The 18,915-nt window shown below is 38.5% G+C and overlaps 1 protein-coding gene across 1 annotated transcript; it reads left to right on the plus strand.

The window, feature by feature from the left end:
• Nucleotides 1-2,049: 2,049 nt before the first annotated feature.
• Nucleotides 2,050-13,551, plus strand: LOC139459566 (protein SET-like). Its single transcript, XM_071241117.1, has 8 exons — nt 2,050-2,161; nt 4,955-5,136; nt 6,057-6,179; nt 9,085-9,198; nt 9,565-9,729; nt 10,007-10,043; nt 10,712-10,782; nt 11,829-13,551. Exons 1-8 carry the CDS (start codon nt 2,092-2,094, stop codon nt 11,886-11,888), a joined length of 822 nt encoding a protein of 273 aa, XP_071097218.1. The 5' UTR covers nt 2,050-2,091; the 3' UTR covers nt 11,889-13,551.
• The last annotated feature ends 5,364 nt before the right edge of the window (nt 13,552-18,915 follow it).

Genomic DNA, 18,915 nt, shown 5'->3' on the forward strand with positions numbered 1-18,915 from the left:
TAATTTGTTTTAACATTTCACAATCATTGGTTTTTGCAAGTTTAAATTCATTTATTTCAGTACCAAGGTAAAAAAAAAGTAAGATGCCGTTTTCGCCAATGCCAATGTGTCAGACACCTGGACGAGTGTGAGTGAGTTTAATCTTACGCCGCTTTTGGCAATAGTCCAGCAATATCACGGCGGGGGACACCAGAAATTAGCTTCACACGTTGTACCCATGTCGGGAATCGAACCAGGGCCTTCGGCGTGACGAGCGAACGCTTTAACTACTAGGCTACCCGACCGCCCCTTAGGACGAACGTAATCTATAGTCAATTAAATCTTTTATTACATCATACATATCCTTCTTCTAGATTTATGTTCTTACGCTGAATATAACCCAGTTGATTTTTTCCAGTTTTGATCATATTAAACGCAGACATTAGTCATTGAGCATGATTATTTCAGAGGCGAAGCGTGTGCGAATAGGCGTTTGACATTATGCTATGTTCATATTTTACGAGCGCATTTATGGACCGGTAGCGGTAAGGTTAACCTATGAACAGCCACATGTTTTGTATATTTGTTTGTTGTTGAACGCTGCACTCAGCAATATTCCAGCTATATGATCTGTCTATAAATAATCGAGTCTGGACTAGATAATCCAGTGATTGCCATCATCAGCATCGATCTACGCAACTGGGATGAGTATGGTTTTACGCCGTTTTTAGAAATATTCCATCAATATCACGGCGGGGACACCAGAAATGGGCTTCACACATTGTACCCATGTGGGCAATCGAACCCCGGTCTTCGGCGTGACGAGCGAGCGCATTAACCACTAGGCTACCCGACCGCCCCCAATTGGAATAGGATGACATGCATCAACCAAGTCAGCGAGCCTGACCACCCGGTCCCATTAGTCGCCTCTTACAAGCATAGTCACCCCTTAAGGCAAGCATGGGTTGCTGAAGACTTATTCTACCCCGGATCTTCACGGGCAGCCATATATGTAGTGGTATACAAGTAGGAGTACGTATGTTGCACGTATATAGGCATAGAGATAATTTTGGAAGACATACTGATTCTAAACAAAAACGAGATTAAAACCACAGAGCGTTAACCACGGACGTATATACATAGGATGAGCAGCCTATCTATATACGTCTTTGGTGGAACGGAAAACGCAAATACTATTCGAATAGGCCAGAGACTATATGGTGTCTGAATTGGCCCAAAGGATAAAACACAAAGACTTTTGTATTCGACTATTTTCGAAAAGGTTATCATGTATTGTTTATTAAAACCAATATATAAGAAATATTATCTGCATGTTGTATGGAAAAGCTTGGGAATTTTACATATTTTGGCTTCAGGTGAACAAACCCGACAAAAGGAAACTTCCTTACAGAATATTCGTTCCGTATCCTTTAATACCCCAGCGCGGTTCATCCGAGAGAGCCAAATCGCACCCATCGAGTTCTTACACGAAACAAAGTTACACCGTACTTTTTATGTTAAACCATTCCATTTCTTTTATCATCTAAGGATATACGATATTAATGAAAAATGGGAACAACAAAGAGTCCTACAGGGACAAAATAACTAAAGAGATATTCATTTTGGGTTCCTACGCGCGCACCGACTGCGCGAAATAGAGATGATATTTTCGTAACGAAGTATTACTTGAAAACATTTGACATGGATACCGACCACACCACGATTGTGCAATACACGCAAATATGATTAAAAGGTGTGTTGTATGTTTAATGGTGTGATCCGTGCATTGGTAAAATATCATTGAATGTGCACCGTGTAAAAAATGGGCATTGTTTAATTATATTTACTATTAAATATGGTACCTTTTTTGCAGTATCAACTATACACAATTCGTTAGCATGGTCGTGCTTATGTCAAACGATAGAGGTGTCAATTATGGTCACCAGCGACATAGTCACTATCTTTAAGTATGGATATTTTCCATTAAGCAACAAATATACCCAAAATTGTTCATATAGTGAAACTAGTTGTCATGAGTATAGAATCAAAAATAATACTGTTTCCGGTCACGCTTGCGCAGTATAGACCTCTTTCCCCGCTTTCTAAATTAACATGGCGACTCCAGCTAAAGTCACAAAACCAGAAGGGAAAAATAACCACGACACGGCAGATGAGCAAGCAGGTTTGTATTCGCAGATATATTTTAAATGTGTGTATTTATGTGCGCTTATAATTTCATAGATTCAATGAAACAGTGCTGTACGAGAGCCCTATCAAACCGAACTGTGTCTCCATCACGAAAGCCACATGTTCCCGGTCTTTTGTTTAGTCGTTCGAATTTCCTGAATCGTAGCGATAAAATCAACGATCTCGTAGTGATATCGTACTGTTGGTGGTTTATATCGGCAGCAGTTTATATAAATGGAGTTTTGCGTTATGTTGAATGACGACTGAATCATTTTCTAGAGGTGAAATTGAACTATTAGCGTCAGGCGATGTTGTTGTGAGCTTCTCCACACCGATCCATTACGTCATAGCAGTTCAGCAAAATGTAAACAAACGCCTCTCGGTAACTTGCCGAGAAGAGCATTAACTTTTCGAATATTCGGTCAGTTGCAATATAGTTAACATTGGAATATATTAAAATTGTTGAATATGTAGAGACGTACTGTAGGATACATTGTTTGGTCCATCCACCCCTGCTTATCTCCCTTTATTAACTAAACCATTCCGAAAAAGACTGACTCTTTCATCTTTGGCTATTTTGAATATTTAATTTTAAAATGTAATTCAATTCACATTTCAAAATGATATGTGGGAATTGAATTTAGGAGATTAATGATTTTGGACATCCCCATGAATTTTGTGTTTGATAAAACAATTCTTTTCATTGTAACAACGTGTTGAATAGTACCTTCAGGCATTAGTGACTCGATATTTTGTACACTTCATTTTGGTCAGTAGAAGGGATTTATAATTGTATCGTAGATATTATCTAGAAAACATTTGATTAATCCATTTTGAAAAAGTTTTCTTCACCACTGCTTGATCTCAGAAAAAAACATTGTGCATGTTTTGAATAAACGTGACCCTTTTGGAGCATGTACATTGTTAATTAAATCCACAAGCATTGAAAGCATATAAGCACTGTAACTTGTTAAGCTAACATGAGATGGACACCCCTGAAGAAAACTAGTAGGCTTTGCAAGTCTTTTAATCTACTGTTCATACCGTTCATTGTGACGTAAAAGATATGACGTCAATTGTTTATAGGAAAGCACCAAAATTGTCACACATCCTTTGAATATTGTAGTAACCACAACTTAGCATTTTGTAACCAAATATTGTAGATATGATTATTTAAGTATGCCAACCGACAACTAAACAAAGTACTATTGTATGAATATTAATCCACAGCGATGCAGCCATTAAATCTGTTTCAGTCAGGAGGTTTATTGTGATTTAACAACTTCTGATTGACCAATTGGAATATGTAATTTCCAAATGCATGGAAGAATAGGTATTCTCTCTTGAAACATCTTCGCGAGGCAAGAGAGTTAACTTACTTTGAAAGTCCAGTTTCCACCCTTGCCGAACTAGGCTGGAGTCATGTCCCTTATAAGTCCCTCCTATGGACCAATCAGATTCCACCTCTCGTACCACTTGCATTTGCTTCAAACAAAATGGCGATCAGTAATCTAAAATCTATGTTGTAATATAACAGGTCTTACATCAAATCATGTGAGCACATTGATTAAAAACATGAAAAGATTTGGAAAATATCTGTTGACAACAAGTTGGCCATGTTGGCGGTGCACATGCAACTGTTTACGAACTGGATTTCGATTTAGCTGCACAAATTTGATTGGACTATGCATAGACTCCTTAGTCCAGCCAAATGTAACTCCATTATGCCATCCTATGGCAAGGGTGGAAACTGGACCTTTAAAGTCAGTTAACTCTTGCATCGGGATGTTCTTGAAACTGATCGCACAAAGACCAGGTTGTTTTTCCATTTCCATGACAACAAGTTTGACTTTTGAGTGTACCTGACATAGAAATACAAAGTTCTAAATCCCAGTTCCATGGTATTATTTTGATAGCTCAATAACTACTCTTGTATACAGACAGATTAGATCACCACATCAAAATAATATATAATTTTATTAACCTACCTCTCATATCATTCATTTATTTATTCTGTCACTTTTCACAATGTCTGAAAAACATGTCATTTCAATTAATCATGTTTTATCAATAGATTAAAAATTTATTCTCTATTTCAATGATTCCCCGCAATGTTATTGAAAATAATAATCTGGAACACACACTTCGACAACAGGTCCATATCGACATGTCTAAAATCAAAATAAGGATGATTCAAGCAAATCTTTAAATAAATTAAGGAGTGAAATCAACCAAAATATATCTACAGGTTGTCAAACTTCTAAGTTATTATTTCCATCTTTTTTGTGTGTGTTATGTAAGTCTGATGACATCTCAGATTTTTGCAACTTGATAAATAGGCTGTTATCATGGTTATCAGGAAATGGGTGATGCCAGATAATATTTATAATGTTAATAAAAATTATTTTCTGATTATGTTAACAATGAAAAAGAAACAGGTTAAGTTTGCTGAAAATCGTCAGATTTTAACTTGCTTCTTGCCTAATCTGGATGTTGTGAATGTGTTACTTACATTTTTTAATTAAAATGAACTTAATTAAGTTGTGAATGCAGTATTTAAATAATGCGGCAAACATAACTTTTATATTTATAAACAGTAGGATTAACATGATTAAACCTTTCAAATTGTGTATAACTTGTAGTAGCAAAGATGTTTTACAAGCAGATAATTTCTTTGATAAATGTAAGCTTCATCAACCACCCCAGTCTCTGGAAGCTTCTGTTTGACTGGTGTTGAAAGAGTGTCATGTCTTTGAATGTATTTATATTAGATGTGATGATGTTTCAGATAAAGAGCAACAAGAGGCAATAGAACAAATAGATGAGGTCCAGAATGAAATCGACCGGCTAAATGAGCAAGCAAGCGAGGAGATTCTCACAGTGGAACAAAAGTACAACAAATTGAGACAACCTTACTTTCAGAAGCGGTCAGATTTGATTGCCAAAATCCCCAATTTCTGGGTAACTGCTGTATCCTTTCAGTCATCAGTCTTACAGGTGGACCGTAGCCATTCCCTCGAGTTTCTTTTGTCATGTCAGTTTAGTGCAATACTAATAACAGAAACAGTCGTTGCCAAAATTCTACGAGTCTTGTAGCCCAAATATCTCTCTCAGGATTGTTTTATCAATTTGACTAGATTCGGGTTCTAGTGGTTAAGTCACAGAATACATAAATGTTCGTTGTTTTTACTGCTCTGGTTGGTTGGGGAGAATTATGTAAAGAAACTGTTTTAAATCTTAGATGAGCTAGGGGTATTATTCAGATTCACGTGTACATTCTGTCATTTAGCCTTTCAGGATCAAATGATTTTGTGTGTACCTTTTAAACCCTGATTTGCCAATGTGATCATGGTCTGTCGGCACCATAACATTCCAGAATAACATAACATGTTACAAGCCTAATCTTGTAATGTGTGTTGATATTGTTTTCAGCAGATTTTAGTCTCAGCTTTTATTGCTAAGCTTTCTTTCGCGGGAAGACATGTTACTGGTTCTGAAGGATCACAGACTTGTGCTTATGCCAGTGTGTTTGCAGGAATTTATTTATTCAAAAATAAGTGCCATTGCATGGGAAGCAACTGAGCATTACAGCCTCTTACTCTCATTGGTTAGTGAAATACATGTCACCCATAGTCGTATCATCAGTGAGAACTGTGTAACATGATCTGGGACATTTTTTTTCATTCCAATTTGGGAATTTTTACTGACATTTTTCTGTAAACTTTGGGCCGAATATCAGCCTTGGAATAGGTCTAAATAAACCCTTGGGTTTGTACGTTGTAAGTGTTCACACTTCATGAAGCTGACATGCCTTGATATTACTAACATACTGCAGTGTTAAAGCCAGCTCTTGGCAACTGAGACCATGAAAAGACCTTAACTATGGACAGTTTGTAAATCACCCTCAAGTATCAGCACTGCTAAATGAAGAGGATGAAGAGGCCTTACAGTACCTGACCAAAGTGGAGGTGCAGGAGTTCGAAGACATCAAGTCAGGGTACAGAATAAACTTTGTGAGTGAACTTGATAGCTGGTGTATGACCAAAATCTAAGAGCACCATATAAGATAAATCACCATCCAGGGCTCGAAATTAACCATATTTTGCCTGCCAATGCACGTCCAAAATGAAAATGGCACGGCTAAATCATGATCTTTGTGCCTCGATGGCACGCTTGGAATAGGAATCAATAACCTACCTTTGCCAAATAAGGCATATTTTAATGATAAATATAAATCTCGTCAGCAATGAATTAACTCTTTTAACACCGTAGGTCAGTTTTTCGGCCAAGAAGCATCGAGTCCCCAGACACTGTATGCCGGTTAACCGGCCAAGCCGTCACGTCAAAATAGTATATATTTTTATGGACCTACCTGTAATATCATTCATTTATTAAATCTATCACAATTCACAATGTCTGAAATACGTATTCCATTTCAATTTATCATTTTTTATCAATAAATTAAAATATTATTCACTATTTCCCGCGATGTTCTTGAAAATAAAATTCCCGGACACACATTTCGACAATGGGTCCACATCGAACATGTTAAAGAGCAAAATAAAGACGTTTTAAACAAATCTTTAAATATATTATACAAAGTAATAAATAAAATCAACAAAAATATATCTAAAAGTAATCTAAGTTATTATTTCCATCCTTTTGTGCGATCGCGTGTAATGTAAGTCAAATGACATCTCTGCTTTCGCCGCCTTGAATTCTTGGCTCGGACAGCATGTTTAATGTAAAAATATATGCATGAAAAATCTTTGTCACAGCTCGTAACCTAGCACGATACATTCAGGAAGTTCTACATTTTTAATATATATCGTGATTTCCTGCTCGAAACGTTTAGAATAACACGATTTAACAAAAATCTTTCGCCAACTTCTGAAATTTATCAAACACGAGCTTGGTATCACAGCTGTAATTTGATTTCCCTTACTTACTTACTTAAGTTTTAATGTGCGCTTTCCGACTGATGCGTATTTTGCACACGGGCCCGGCCAGGCCATTTAATGTGTTTCCGAAAGGGGTGAGGGTGGTCTGTGCAACCCAAGAGAGGCTTTAGGGGTTGCTTATATAGAATTTGGGAATTTTGAGATTTGGAATAGATGCCGATGGGGTTGGGGAGGAGAACTAAGGGAGCTGGGTATGGTGGATGATTGTTTGTTTATGTGATTTTGATTTGGTAGGTTATTATGGTTTTAGATGCATTTTATTAGTTCCGTTTTTATTAAGAATACGCCTAAGGCCTTGAAGTTTTCTAGTTTATTTTGTGGGTTTAGTATTGCTTCTAGAGTGAGAGCCTTGTTTAGATTGAGGGTGGTTTGTAATGCGGTTCGATGTGTTAGGTAGTGTGTGTTCTGGGGTTTCTGGTTGTTTGCAGTGTGGGCAGTTACCTGTAGTGTGTTTTTTTAGGTGGTTATTTAGGTTGGTGTGTCCTGTTTAAAGTTTAGTGATGACTGTCGATTTTTTTTGATGGATGGAGAATTTTTGGTTTGGTTAGTGGTTTGCTGAGCACTCTTTTGATTTGGCTATTTGAGTTTAGATATAGGTTATGCCATTTTTTTGTGATTTTTTGTTTGTTTACACTTTTAATTTCTGATTTTGAGATGGGTAAGTTTAAGCTTATTTCTGGGATTTTGAGGGATAGTTTAGCTGCTTTATCGGCGTTTTCATTACCGTATATTCCTACGTGGGCGGGTATCCACAAGAAGGTTATTTGTTTGCCTGCTTTTGTTAGGTCGTTGGAGCTTTTAAGTATTTGATTTATTAATTTAGGTCGGTTTTTGGTATTTTTGTTTTGGAGGGCTTGTAGTCCACTTAGGGAGTCGGTAAGTATTAGGATTTTTTGGTGGTTTTTGGATTCTTGATTATGGAGGGCTGAGGCCATGCCCATTAGTTCTGCCGTCAATATTGATTGGTTATTTCCCAAGGCACGCCCAAATTTTATACCATGTGCCTTGTGGCACACTTGGCAAAAATTGCATTTCTAACCCTGGCCAACACAAAAATTAATTGCTTGTTACGGATACGCATGAAATATTTAAATAAGCCAATCGATGACAACACTGTGATTGCTCAGTGTAATCTCTTCAATTTGCCCACCTATATTTCTGAACAGATCTTCTTTTGCTGATCAAATGCGGGCATCACATGTTATTTGTGAGTTGTTATTGCTGTGATTAATGAGTGTACAAGGCACTGCAATTGTCTTGCATATTGTTAATTAGACATGTATGTTTATCCTCACTTTGCCACCAGGCCACCAGGGATTAACAGTAGCAATGTTTATACAAGCATGGGGGCCATATCAAAGTCACCAAATACTGAAATGAGTTCACCCCCTCAATTAATGTCAAAAGTATTCACTGGCAATATTGGTGAGCAAATTTTCTTATTTGTTGATTATTTACTGATTAACGATCAACGACAGTGCCAGAACAACTAACCACGTTGAGGGCTGGCATGCCAAAATGAATAAAACTGGACATTCCCACCCCAACTTAATCAAGTTCATCCACAAATTTGAAATTTTTGTGCATATCATATATCAAAATTTGGAGATGATCCCTGGTGCCTTCTATTGTTTAACCAATTAGCATGCCCGACTGATTTTCATACTGGGAACACTAGGTGGTGGCAAAGTGAAAATATATTGAATACCCAAGGTAATGAACAATATACAATGTGAATGGCAACTTGTGAGTTAAAACAATTATCTTACTTTACACATTGACTGTAGGGATCAACTATGCTTTACCGGGACCTGTAAGAAACAAGTAGTAGATTCCCCGAGTTTGAAGTAGTAATGATAAACGCTAGTCCACAGTTTATTTCCCTAATTTTTAAATTGTTCTGATATTGTTGTGCAACATTTAAAAAAGTTTCAAAAATATTTTCTCTTTGTTTCAGTATTTTGATAGCAACCCATATTTTGACAATGATATGATAACTAAAGAGTTCCATTTGAATGATACTGGTGAACCCTCCTCCAAGTCTACACCGATCAAATGGAAAAGTGGAAAGGTAAGTACCTTGGTTGCACTGAGTTGTCAGGGCCTAGTTTCTATTGAAGATAACTGAAGCAACAGAGCAGCAACATTTAGCAGAATAATGGGCAGAATGAAAGATTGTATTGTTTCCTGGGTACTGATGAACTATGGTACATGTTATTTATCTATGAAGAATTATAGGATAAATTTCCAATTCTTTTAATGTGAAATTTCAGTGACTTTCAAATGTTGACTGACAGTATTTTGTAAAAATATATTGATGAAATGTAAAACATTAAAAGATTAGACTTAAGTCAATAATGAAAAAAACATGCTGATGGCCAAAAGTTAAGTAGCCTCAGAACAAGCAATGAGTTTACATGAATGTTTGTCTGGTCAGGACTTGACAAAGAAATCCAGCCAGCCCAGTAAAGGACGAAAGCGCAACCACGAGGAACAGGAATCCTTCTTCTGTTGGTTCTCAGATCACGGGGATGCCGGTGCAGATGAGTTAGGAGAGGTCATAAAGGACGATATCTGGCCCAATCCTTTACAGTACTACTTGGTAGGTGTTGTAGGAGGCATCCACCAGAGTTTTGCGCATCGTGACATAATATGCTTACCTGTTTACTCATAAGGTTTCGGACTGTGAATCTAGGTGAAAAAAATACTGATTTTTAAGAATATATACTGAAACACTTTGGAATAGAATTTTGGATTTTTTGGATGTTGTTATATTTGGCAAGTAAATTAGTTTCTGAAACTTGTTCAAGATCTGATAATAATAAGTGCCTTGCTGAAGACGTTTTTTAACAATCAAATGGCAATTTTTATTTTTGCAGGCTTCAGAAATCGATGAGGAGGGCGGAGGTGATGGTGGTAAGTGTTGAATTCTTTAGAATTAGCTACCTGCAGTTTGTGTTAAAAATCCAAGTCTTAGGGGCTCCCTACTTTCAAATAATGCCACAGACAATGTCAGGGTTCCTCCTATGTTTGTATTGCCATGAGGGCAGTAGCCTAGTGGCTAAAGCGTTGGCTCGTCGCGCTGAAGACCCGGGTTGGATTCCTCACATGGGTACAATGTGTGAAGTTCATATTCCTGCTGTGATATTGCTTGAATATTGCTGAAGCGGCATAAAACCATACTCACCCTAACAAGATTTGAAGTTGAGCAATAGGGGAATTGTTTGTTTTTTTTTGTTTTTTTTTATGAAAGCTTATACATACTTCTCCATATATAAAGCTTAGACGAGGAGTGTGAAAAGAACTGTAAAATTCAAAGCCCCACCGCCAAAGGGGCAGGCCGAAATTATCCCATTTTCCCCCCAGGTCACTGCATCATCATTTTTTCAAATTGCGTTCTCTCTACCCCCTGGGGAGGATACAACTAAGCTGTCTGTTAGATGTTTTTTCATCACATTAATATCCATTCCTATGGGGTACCCATACAATGCTGCATGAAAAAAAAAGCCATTTTTATAACAGACCCATGTGCTAGACACCAGTTTTATGATCTATTTCTTGAGCCTTCATCTATGTTGTTGCAGATGAGTTGGATGAGGAAGGTCTGGATGATGAGGAAGGAGATGGAGAAGAAGATTTTGATGGGGAAGATGAGGTGAGCATGATCTGGACATTGCTTTGTTGACCCAGACTCAGATTTATTTATTTTTTCTTTTGCTGAATGAAATTGATAAGACATATAAGTCTATTGTTCAGGATTAGATTTGATTATAACCCACAGCAAAAGCCTGAAAAATGGTTCGTCACAGTTTTTTTTTGCTATCTTATTTATTTTTATGGATGGCGATGCCTGACTTGCTGATTTTTAGATTTCACCTCCTGGCAAGGTGCATTATGAGTCTTTGTAGTGTTTGTGTGATCTGGTGAATGGAACAACATGTCAGATACCCTGTGCAGAATTGTTCCTCTTAGCTGTGCCGGGTGCTGTGGTAGCCTGGTGGTACTCTTGTCATGCCGAAGCCCCGGATTCGATTCCCCACATGGGTACAATGTGTGGAGCCCATTTTTGGTGCCCCCCATTGCTAAAACGGCGTAAAACTATACTCACTCACTTAGGCTGTGTCAGGATAGCTGCTTATGGGTCCTGGATTCACTCTGATTACAATCCTTTAACTGTCAGCACCTTACCTGTGTTTGTGGTTTCCTCCATTCAATAATAATGAATACCTTGGACCCATACACTATCATCTTGTGATTTTATTAAAGGCTATTTATTGCATCTTTTGATTTGAAACAAGATTCAGCATGAAGCTACTGTTGATGAGATACGCTACTCCACTTTTGATAAGGGATATGTTTTTCTTTCCATAATACACAAAATGATATGTCAAGTGTATATTTAAGTAGGACATATCTATCCCAATGAAAAGTTGATTAGGATTTAATACACTAGCTTATTGTGGAGGCGGTAGGTCTTTAGCCTCTAGTCAGAAGCCTGTATCCAGCAAAACTTGGTTCTTGTAAGCTCGCCTTGCAATTGTTCGAATGTTCTGTCTAAATTCTACTGAAAAAATTGCCAAAAACGTTTTGCGTCCAGTTGACCAAAAAAATTTTGACACAGGTTGCAAGGATGTCTGGACTTAGGTCACTCAATCTCTATTGAATTAGTCTTCAAGAAAGCATTATACGATTGTGTTTCAGGAGCTAGGTGAGGAGGAAGCAGAGGATGGGGAAGAAGGGGGAGAAGAGGAAGAAGGTTAAGATCATCGGATCATCGGCTGTCATCGTCATTTCCCATCATTCACTGGCAGACTACCCTGGGTTGAGGCGGGGGATAACAACCTACACCCATGGCTAACTGACTACACATGGACAACACTTAACTACACCAATGCTAGAGTAGATGTTAAGCATGTCAAGACGATTTGTTTTTGTATATTTGGCTGTGTTGGTTTATGGTTAACAGATGCGAGCCCAGCTTAACTCCATTACATGTTTGCTGCATTGACTTTTACATGGTATGGTAAATGTAAAGGAGTTAAAGGGTTAAATGTTCTGTGTGACTTTGTGTGTGAGCAGTTTTCAAGTATTAGCTACGACATAAACAGTTTCAATTAATTAGGTAAATAATCCATTGGTGAAGCTCATCTCAGGAAAACTTCTTAATTGTATTCAAGTACAGTCCGTTGTACCGTGGTTTCTGAATGGCATTTCTACGTGGTCGTGAGGTTATTAGATGACCAGGGTTAGCCATGGGTGTCTTGGAATAATCTTTTGTTTTGGCCTGGTTAGGATGGATTCAACAGATTCATTCTCGATGGAGGTCTAAACTTACTGCTTGACAATTATTTTATGATCTTGTTTGTCTTGTGTACCAGATGTTTTATATTTTGGAAAGTGTTTAGGATAGATATGAACAGACGAGTTTCACAGCGAAACCTCTGCATGTTTTAAGTAAATGTGTCTATTCAGTGTCAGATCCTGATGTTAAGAATCGAACACGTTCGATGTTCTTACATATATAAATTCTTTTTGATTGTTATGAGTTATCTTAAAATGTTATTTCTCCTGTGAATTGACCAATGCATCAACCCTTTTTTTGTTTGTAACAGTATTAGGTAGGAAATTTGAATCGAATGAAAGAGTTACATCTCTTTCAATTCAGTTATGTATTTGTGTGTAAAAGTTAACTTTGAGACCATTGTGTAATTAAAGTAGAGGTAAGAAAACAATTTTTAACTTGAACAATTTCTTAACATACTCATGACAGTAATAAATTAATACTGCCAAAGGTTTTGTACAAAGCACATCAACCATCAAGGTCATTTCCATGAAGCATGCGACAAGGCAGTTCGTGTTTCTATGTTGGAATAACGGTGTCAAGTCCAGCAATCATTTTTGTTTATTATTATCAAAGATGTTCTCTCCGAGTTCAGGAAACGAGAGCTCCGCACTTTCATAAAGTAACAACATTTTGTACATACGTCTTTAGCATTGGCATCGCTTTGCCAGCTTCACAGGAACTTCCCAGTCAGGTTAGTGCTACCTTGCATTTTTAAGCTCCGGAGGAGAGGAAAGGTCTGGCATGTTTGATAAACCGGGATTTAGAATAGGTTGAAGTCTTTGGGCTAGCTTCTCTGACTTGGCCTACAACAACGATTTAAGATCTTTTGAAAATAAAGTTGTTCGAGGCTGGTTAATGTTTGGTTGTAGCGAGTCTGAACACCTAGTGCTAGATGGAGGCTACAAGTTAACTGTGAGGAGAGAGCCTACTGTTGTCATTTTGTACAAAACTGCAGTGCAGAGTTTATCAGGAACACTGTCTAGTGTTGGTGTGGTTTTGTATAGACCTTTTTCATAACAGATAAATCGAAACATTCGATAACCGTCATGTTAAATCATTAATAAAGATGTGTCATACCAAGTCAAACCAGTTTGTTTTCTTTGCCAGTTCAATTCATGCTTTGATCTCAAACTGGGGTAAAAATGTACCCATTTCTGGGTTTCTTTAACTGTGACACTTTCTACGGAGGCATGAATTGCTGTCTAAGGTTCTGCTCCCAGTACAGAGGAGCATGGGCTTACCATAATTGTGGGTTCAAATTCCAGATTCATCATAATTACCGTTTGTTAGCACCCAACTGCTTGTGACAATCGTCCTGGACCTGCATCATTTGGGGCCAACCTTCCACTTGTAGAGCAGCAGCCCGGAGCACTTTGGTCAAACGAACAAGGTACCAATGTCCGAACACAGGAACATTTGCTGTGTAACCCAACATATTCATATATGGATGTCTGCCGGGGAGCCCCTGCTGCGTGTGGCCCCTAGCCCCCCAAAAGAAGGGGCCATTCAAGGGCTGGATCAAACATTGGAGGTACCACATGAAAGTAAGTGTAAATGACCTGGTTCATCTTCCTCTGCATAAGGCCTGCCAGACACCCTCAGAGAGGGTCCCAAAATTTGTGCTGGGTTAAACAATGGAGGTACCACATAAAATCAACATAAAATGAACTATTACACTCTACTAAGTATAAAATACCCATTGCCAGACAAATCGTCTGCTGCATAAGGCCTGCCAGACACCCCCAAATGTTGACCTTTAATGCACTCAGTGGACACTCTGGTAAAATTTGACTAGAGTATACATTCAAAGTACCAGATGAAAGTAAGTTTAGATGAACAGGTACATGTTCCTGAGTACAACACGGCCCATACCTGACAAAATTTTCCTCTGCATAAGGTCTGCCAGACCCCCCAGAGGGGGTCCCAATATTTGGGCTGGGTTAAACATTGGAGGTACCACATGAAACCAACATAAAATGAACAATTGCACTCTACTTATTGCACAATACCCATTGCCAGACAAATCATCTTCTGCATAAGCCCCACCATACACACCCTCACCCCATCCCACATAGTTGACCCTCTGTATTCCAAGTGTGCATAATGGAACATTGGACATCAGCTCTGAGAGTCAACAGATGGTCAAATTTATGTTTTGTTCTTAAAGATGGAAGGATTTTAATGAGATTAAAATCACGTATTTATAAAATCAGGTCTTTGAATACTAGTATTGATATCATAGATTAGGCCTATCGTTGAAATGTAATAAAAAGGCATGAATCTGATTCTTGTGAATATATATCTGATCAGCTGTGAAGTCCTCGAAGCCTGCTATAGCCTGATAGCTTGGCTATGGATTCCTACAAACCCAAACATGCTTAGGTAGTCCTCAAAGCCTGCTATAAGAATGGTAAATGACAGTCTCTAATACCATTTGGAAATCTCTTGGTGATAATTGTGTTTAAAAACCTATGATCTCCGTTTATTTAGCAAGTTTTATCATCTAAAAAGCTGAATTCCGGCCAAATATTTCCATATTTATCAATTTTACATAGACGTCCTCTCTTCCTTGACAAGATACTATTACGTCAGGAAAATCAAGTGTAACTAATGCAATGTAAATGATTGGTTGAATCAGATTCATGCCATTTTCATTACATTTCAACGATAGGCCCAATCTATGATATCAATACAAGTATTCAGAGACCTGATTTTATAAATAAGTGATTTTAATCTCAATAAAATCCTTCCATCTTTAAGAACAAAACATAAATTTGACCATCTGTTGACTCTCAGAGCTGATGTCCAATGTTTCATTATGCACACTGGGATTACAGAGGGTCAACTATGTGGGGTGGGGTGAGGGTGTGTCTTGTGGGCCTTATGCAAAAGATGATTTGTCTGGCAATGGGTATTTTGTAATAAGTAGAGTGTAATAGTTCATTTTATGTTGGTTCCATGTGATACCTCCAATGTTTAAGCCTTATACAGAGGAAGATTTGTCTGGTGTGGCCCATTCTGTACTCTGTGATATGAACCTGTTCATTCAAACGTACCTTAATGTGGTACAATCGATATATATTACAGTTCAATTTTACCCGTGTATACCTGAAGGGTCAACTTTTTGTGGGTGTCTGGCAGGCCTTATGCAGAAGATGATTTGTCTGGCAATGGGTATTGTGCAATAAGTAGAGTGCAATTGTTCATTTTATGTTGGTTTCATGTGGTACCTCCAATGTTTAACCCAGCCCAAATTTTGGGACCCTCTCTGGGGGGTCTGACGGATCTTATGCAGAAGAAAATTTGTCAGGTTTGGGCCGTGTTATACTCAGTAACATGTACCTGTTCATCTAAACTTACTTTCATCTGGTACTTTGAATGTATACTCTAGTCAAATTTTACCAGAGTGTCCACTGAGTGCATTAAGGGTCAACATTTGGGGGTGTCTGGCGGGTCCTTATGCAGCAGATGTTTTGCCTGGCAATGGGTTTTTTATACTTAGTAGAGTGTAATAGTTCATTTTATGTTGATTTTATGTGGTGCCTCCATTGTTTAACCCAGATCAAATTTTGGGACCCTCTCTGGGGGTGTCTGGCAGGCCTTATGCAGAGGAAGATTTGTCTGGCGTGGCCCATTCTGTACTCTGTGAGATGAACCAGTTCATTTACACTTACTTTCATGTGGTACCTCCAATGTTTGATCCAGCCCTTGAATGGCCCCTTCTTTTGGGGGGCCAGGGGCCACACGCAGCAGGGGCTCCCCGGCAGACATCCATATATGAATATGTTGGGTTACACAGTAAATGTTCCTGTGTTCGGATATTGGTACCTTGTTCGTTTGACCAAAGTGCTCTGGGCTGCCGGTCTATTAGCTGACATGCCCTGGTCCAACTAAAATACTGTTCACAGCCAATCTCATTCAAATCATGTCTTATTAAATGCAATACATTTCTGTGTTAAAGTCTGAGGATATGAGGTAATGTCAGGTGATCTGAGTGGGTTCTTGAACAACCCTGATGTCAGCTTTCTAGAACAATTACCCTAGCTGCATTATACCAAGAGACGTTAAAAGATGGGACATGTTAGTACCCAGTATATATATATATATACCGACCAGTCCTTGTTTCAGCCCCTTAATGCCGAGCGCAAGACATGATTTGAATGAGATTGGCTGTGAACAGTAATTTAGTTGGACCAGGGCATGTCAGCTAAGTGGAAGGTTGGCCCCAAATGATGCAGGTCCAGGACGATTGTCACCAGCAGTTGTGTTCAACTATGGCAAGGTATCTCTGGGCTAGCACTATAAATCGGTCTGGACTAGTACAAGCAGCCACATACAAGTGCAATAATCTTGTATGCAATGTTAAACCCCATTTCACCTCACCTCTCCTTCTTGAACAATTTAGCTACTTTCACTATCACCTCGAAGTTCAGAATTGACCGGGTGTATAAAATATCTACAACAATAAAAATGCCAGCTGTCATTGTATACGGTGAGGAAAGTTAGATTAAGTTCATCCAAATACATAAATCGTGCTGGTCTGCAGGTTGCCCAAACCTTGACGCAGGTTTGCTGATCAGAATGTTCACCTGATGTCGATGGAAGGGTCCTTACACAGGTATCGGTCAACAGATCTGATCTTAATGCGACTGTGTTAACAGCTGTATAAAAGCCAACTTACACACTCCAGGGGCACAGATGGCCAGTCATCTAAGGTGCAGGAATTGGCTGTGCAGAGTTGCATACCTTAGACTTGCCAAGACCAATGCATGTGGGTTCAAATTCCAGTTCACCTCAACTGTTTCCAACACAATACTCATACTCCAGTGGTAAACATCTGAATTTCTTCATGCTTTCCTCCGACATCGAGCCAACACGCTGTGACGAAACTGGAGTACAGGTCAAAGCAGCGTAAAATCACCTACGCTCTGAGGGAATAATCCAAACAAGGGCCCAAACACAGTAACTTTACCTCACCCTTTATTCTCAGACGTCTACATCCTGATGAAGTACTGGCACTCATCCTCTGACTTTCAGAAGTTTCTTCCTGGGTCTCGCAATCCCTAGCGTCCAACATCTGCACCACTTCAGAGTCTATACAAGTGAAATACTTGCTCACATGTGAAGCCCCAATTTCATGGTCCCTGGTATTCTTTTGACGATATATAACCATGCTCACTCCATGAAAGTTGGTTAGAGGAGAACACTATTAATACTTTGATTAGTGTACATTTAATGCATTGTTACCCTGACTTGGTCAACCTTACCTCTGCCACTGAATGCTAGATTGTCTTCCAAAAGTTCTTTCAACAAATTCTGTTTATTGTCCATTTCACTTGTATACATTTAGGGAACATATTCCATGAAACTGTTAATTTTCAATACATAAAATGACTCCTTGCCATTTGATAGGCTGACAAAGCAATTATTTGTGTTAATGCTACTAGCAGATTACTGTTTTCTGATTGGCTAGTAATAGTGAGCGTGGCTTGGGTTGTAATATTTTGCTGAACTATGTCACTGATTTTGTTTTACAATCACACTCATTTACTAAGTCCAGTGGCGGACACGAGATGGATCAAAGTGTCAATCACAAATTATACGCCCTGATTATGTTTCTAGGTTTGTCAGCACCATACCCGTGCTCGTGGGTTTCACCGAAGTGGTAAACATCTGAGACCTGCATCACTTCGGGCTTTCCTCCAACATTAAGTTGACACGCCGTGATATAACTGGAATACTGTTAAAAGCGTCCATTAAATCCAACTCACTCACAAACTATATGTGATTGAAACTAAATCCCTGGAACTGATGTTGAAAAATTGTTACAAGCCCACTCAACTCAGAAAATCTGTACCACCCAGTGTTGACACCAGTAGCTTACTATACAACTATAACTACAGAATCAACAGCACACAATTCTTTGGAATCTTGCTGTGACTCAAACAAGCAATTTGTAGTGATTAATCACCAGAAAATACACGACAATGATTTCAAAAATTGAAGCATCTTTAATATGTCATTAACATACTTGACGGTAACAATCTATGGGCATCCTCTCCCCAGTGAACACAACGCTTCGTACCTCTCTTCAGCAATAGATTTGTCAAGTCAGTAAGTCTTAAGTGCTGATGTAAATGGCTTTTATCAACACCGGCCAACAATGTTACACAAATATATTCAACACAACAGGACTGAGCCATGGAATAATCGTCCATCACATAAACTCAAGTCTGTCCCCACAAACACTTGTTTGAGAGATTGCTCCTGCAGATGTATAGGATAAATACAAGGTATTTTAACATTTTGATTATACATGGATATCTTTTTAATGTCAGTTCAATACTTGGTGATGTTTCACGTCATTGACACTGCATATTGTCCAAGGGGAATGTACTGCACACAAGACCGTGAAGTATTTGTGATAGGTCTTTTCCAGCACCA

This window comes from Haliotis cracherodii, unplaced genomic scaffold (genome assembly GCF_022045235.1).
Source record: "Haliotis cracherodii isolate W230 unplaced genomic scaffold, xgHalCrac1.p SCAF_13, whole genome shotgun sequence".
NCBI classification, from domain to species: Eukaryota; Metazoa; Mollusca; class Gastropoda; order Lepetellida; family Haliotidae; genus Haliotis; species Haliotis cracherodii.

Excerpts from the sequence above, each read along its gene's own strand:
- LOC139459566 (XM_071241117.1), top strand. The coding sequence starts at position 2,092 with ATGGCGACTCCAGCTAAAGTCACAAAACCAGAAGGGAAAAATAACCAC. Across the intron at positions 9,730-10,006 it reads ATCCTTTACAGTACTACTTG|GCTTCAGAAATCGATGAGGA; the intron begins GTAGGTGTTGTA and ends TTATTTTTGCAG. Across the intron at positions 10,783-11,828 it reads ATTTTGATGGGGAAGATGAG|GAGCTAGGTGAGGAGGAAGC; the intron begins GTGAGCATGATC and ends ATTGTGTTTCAG.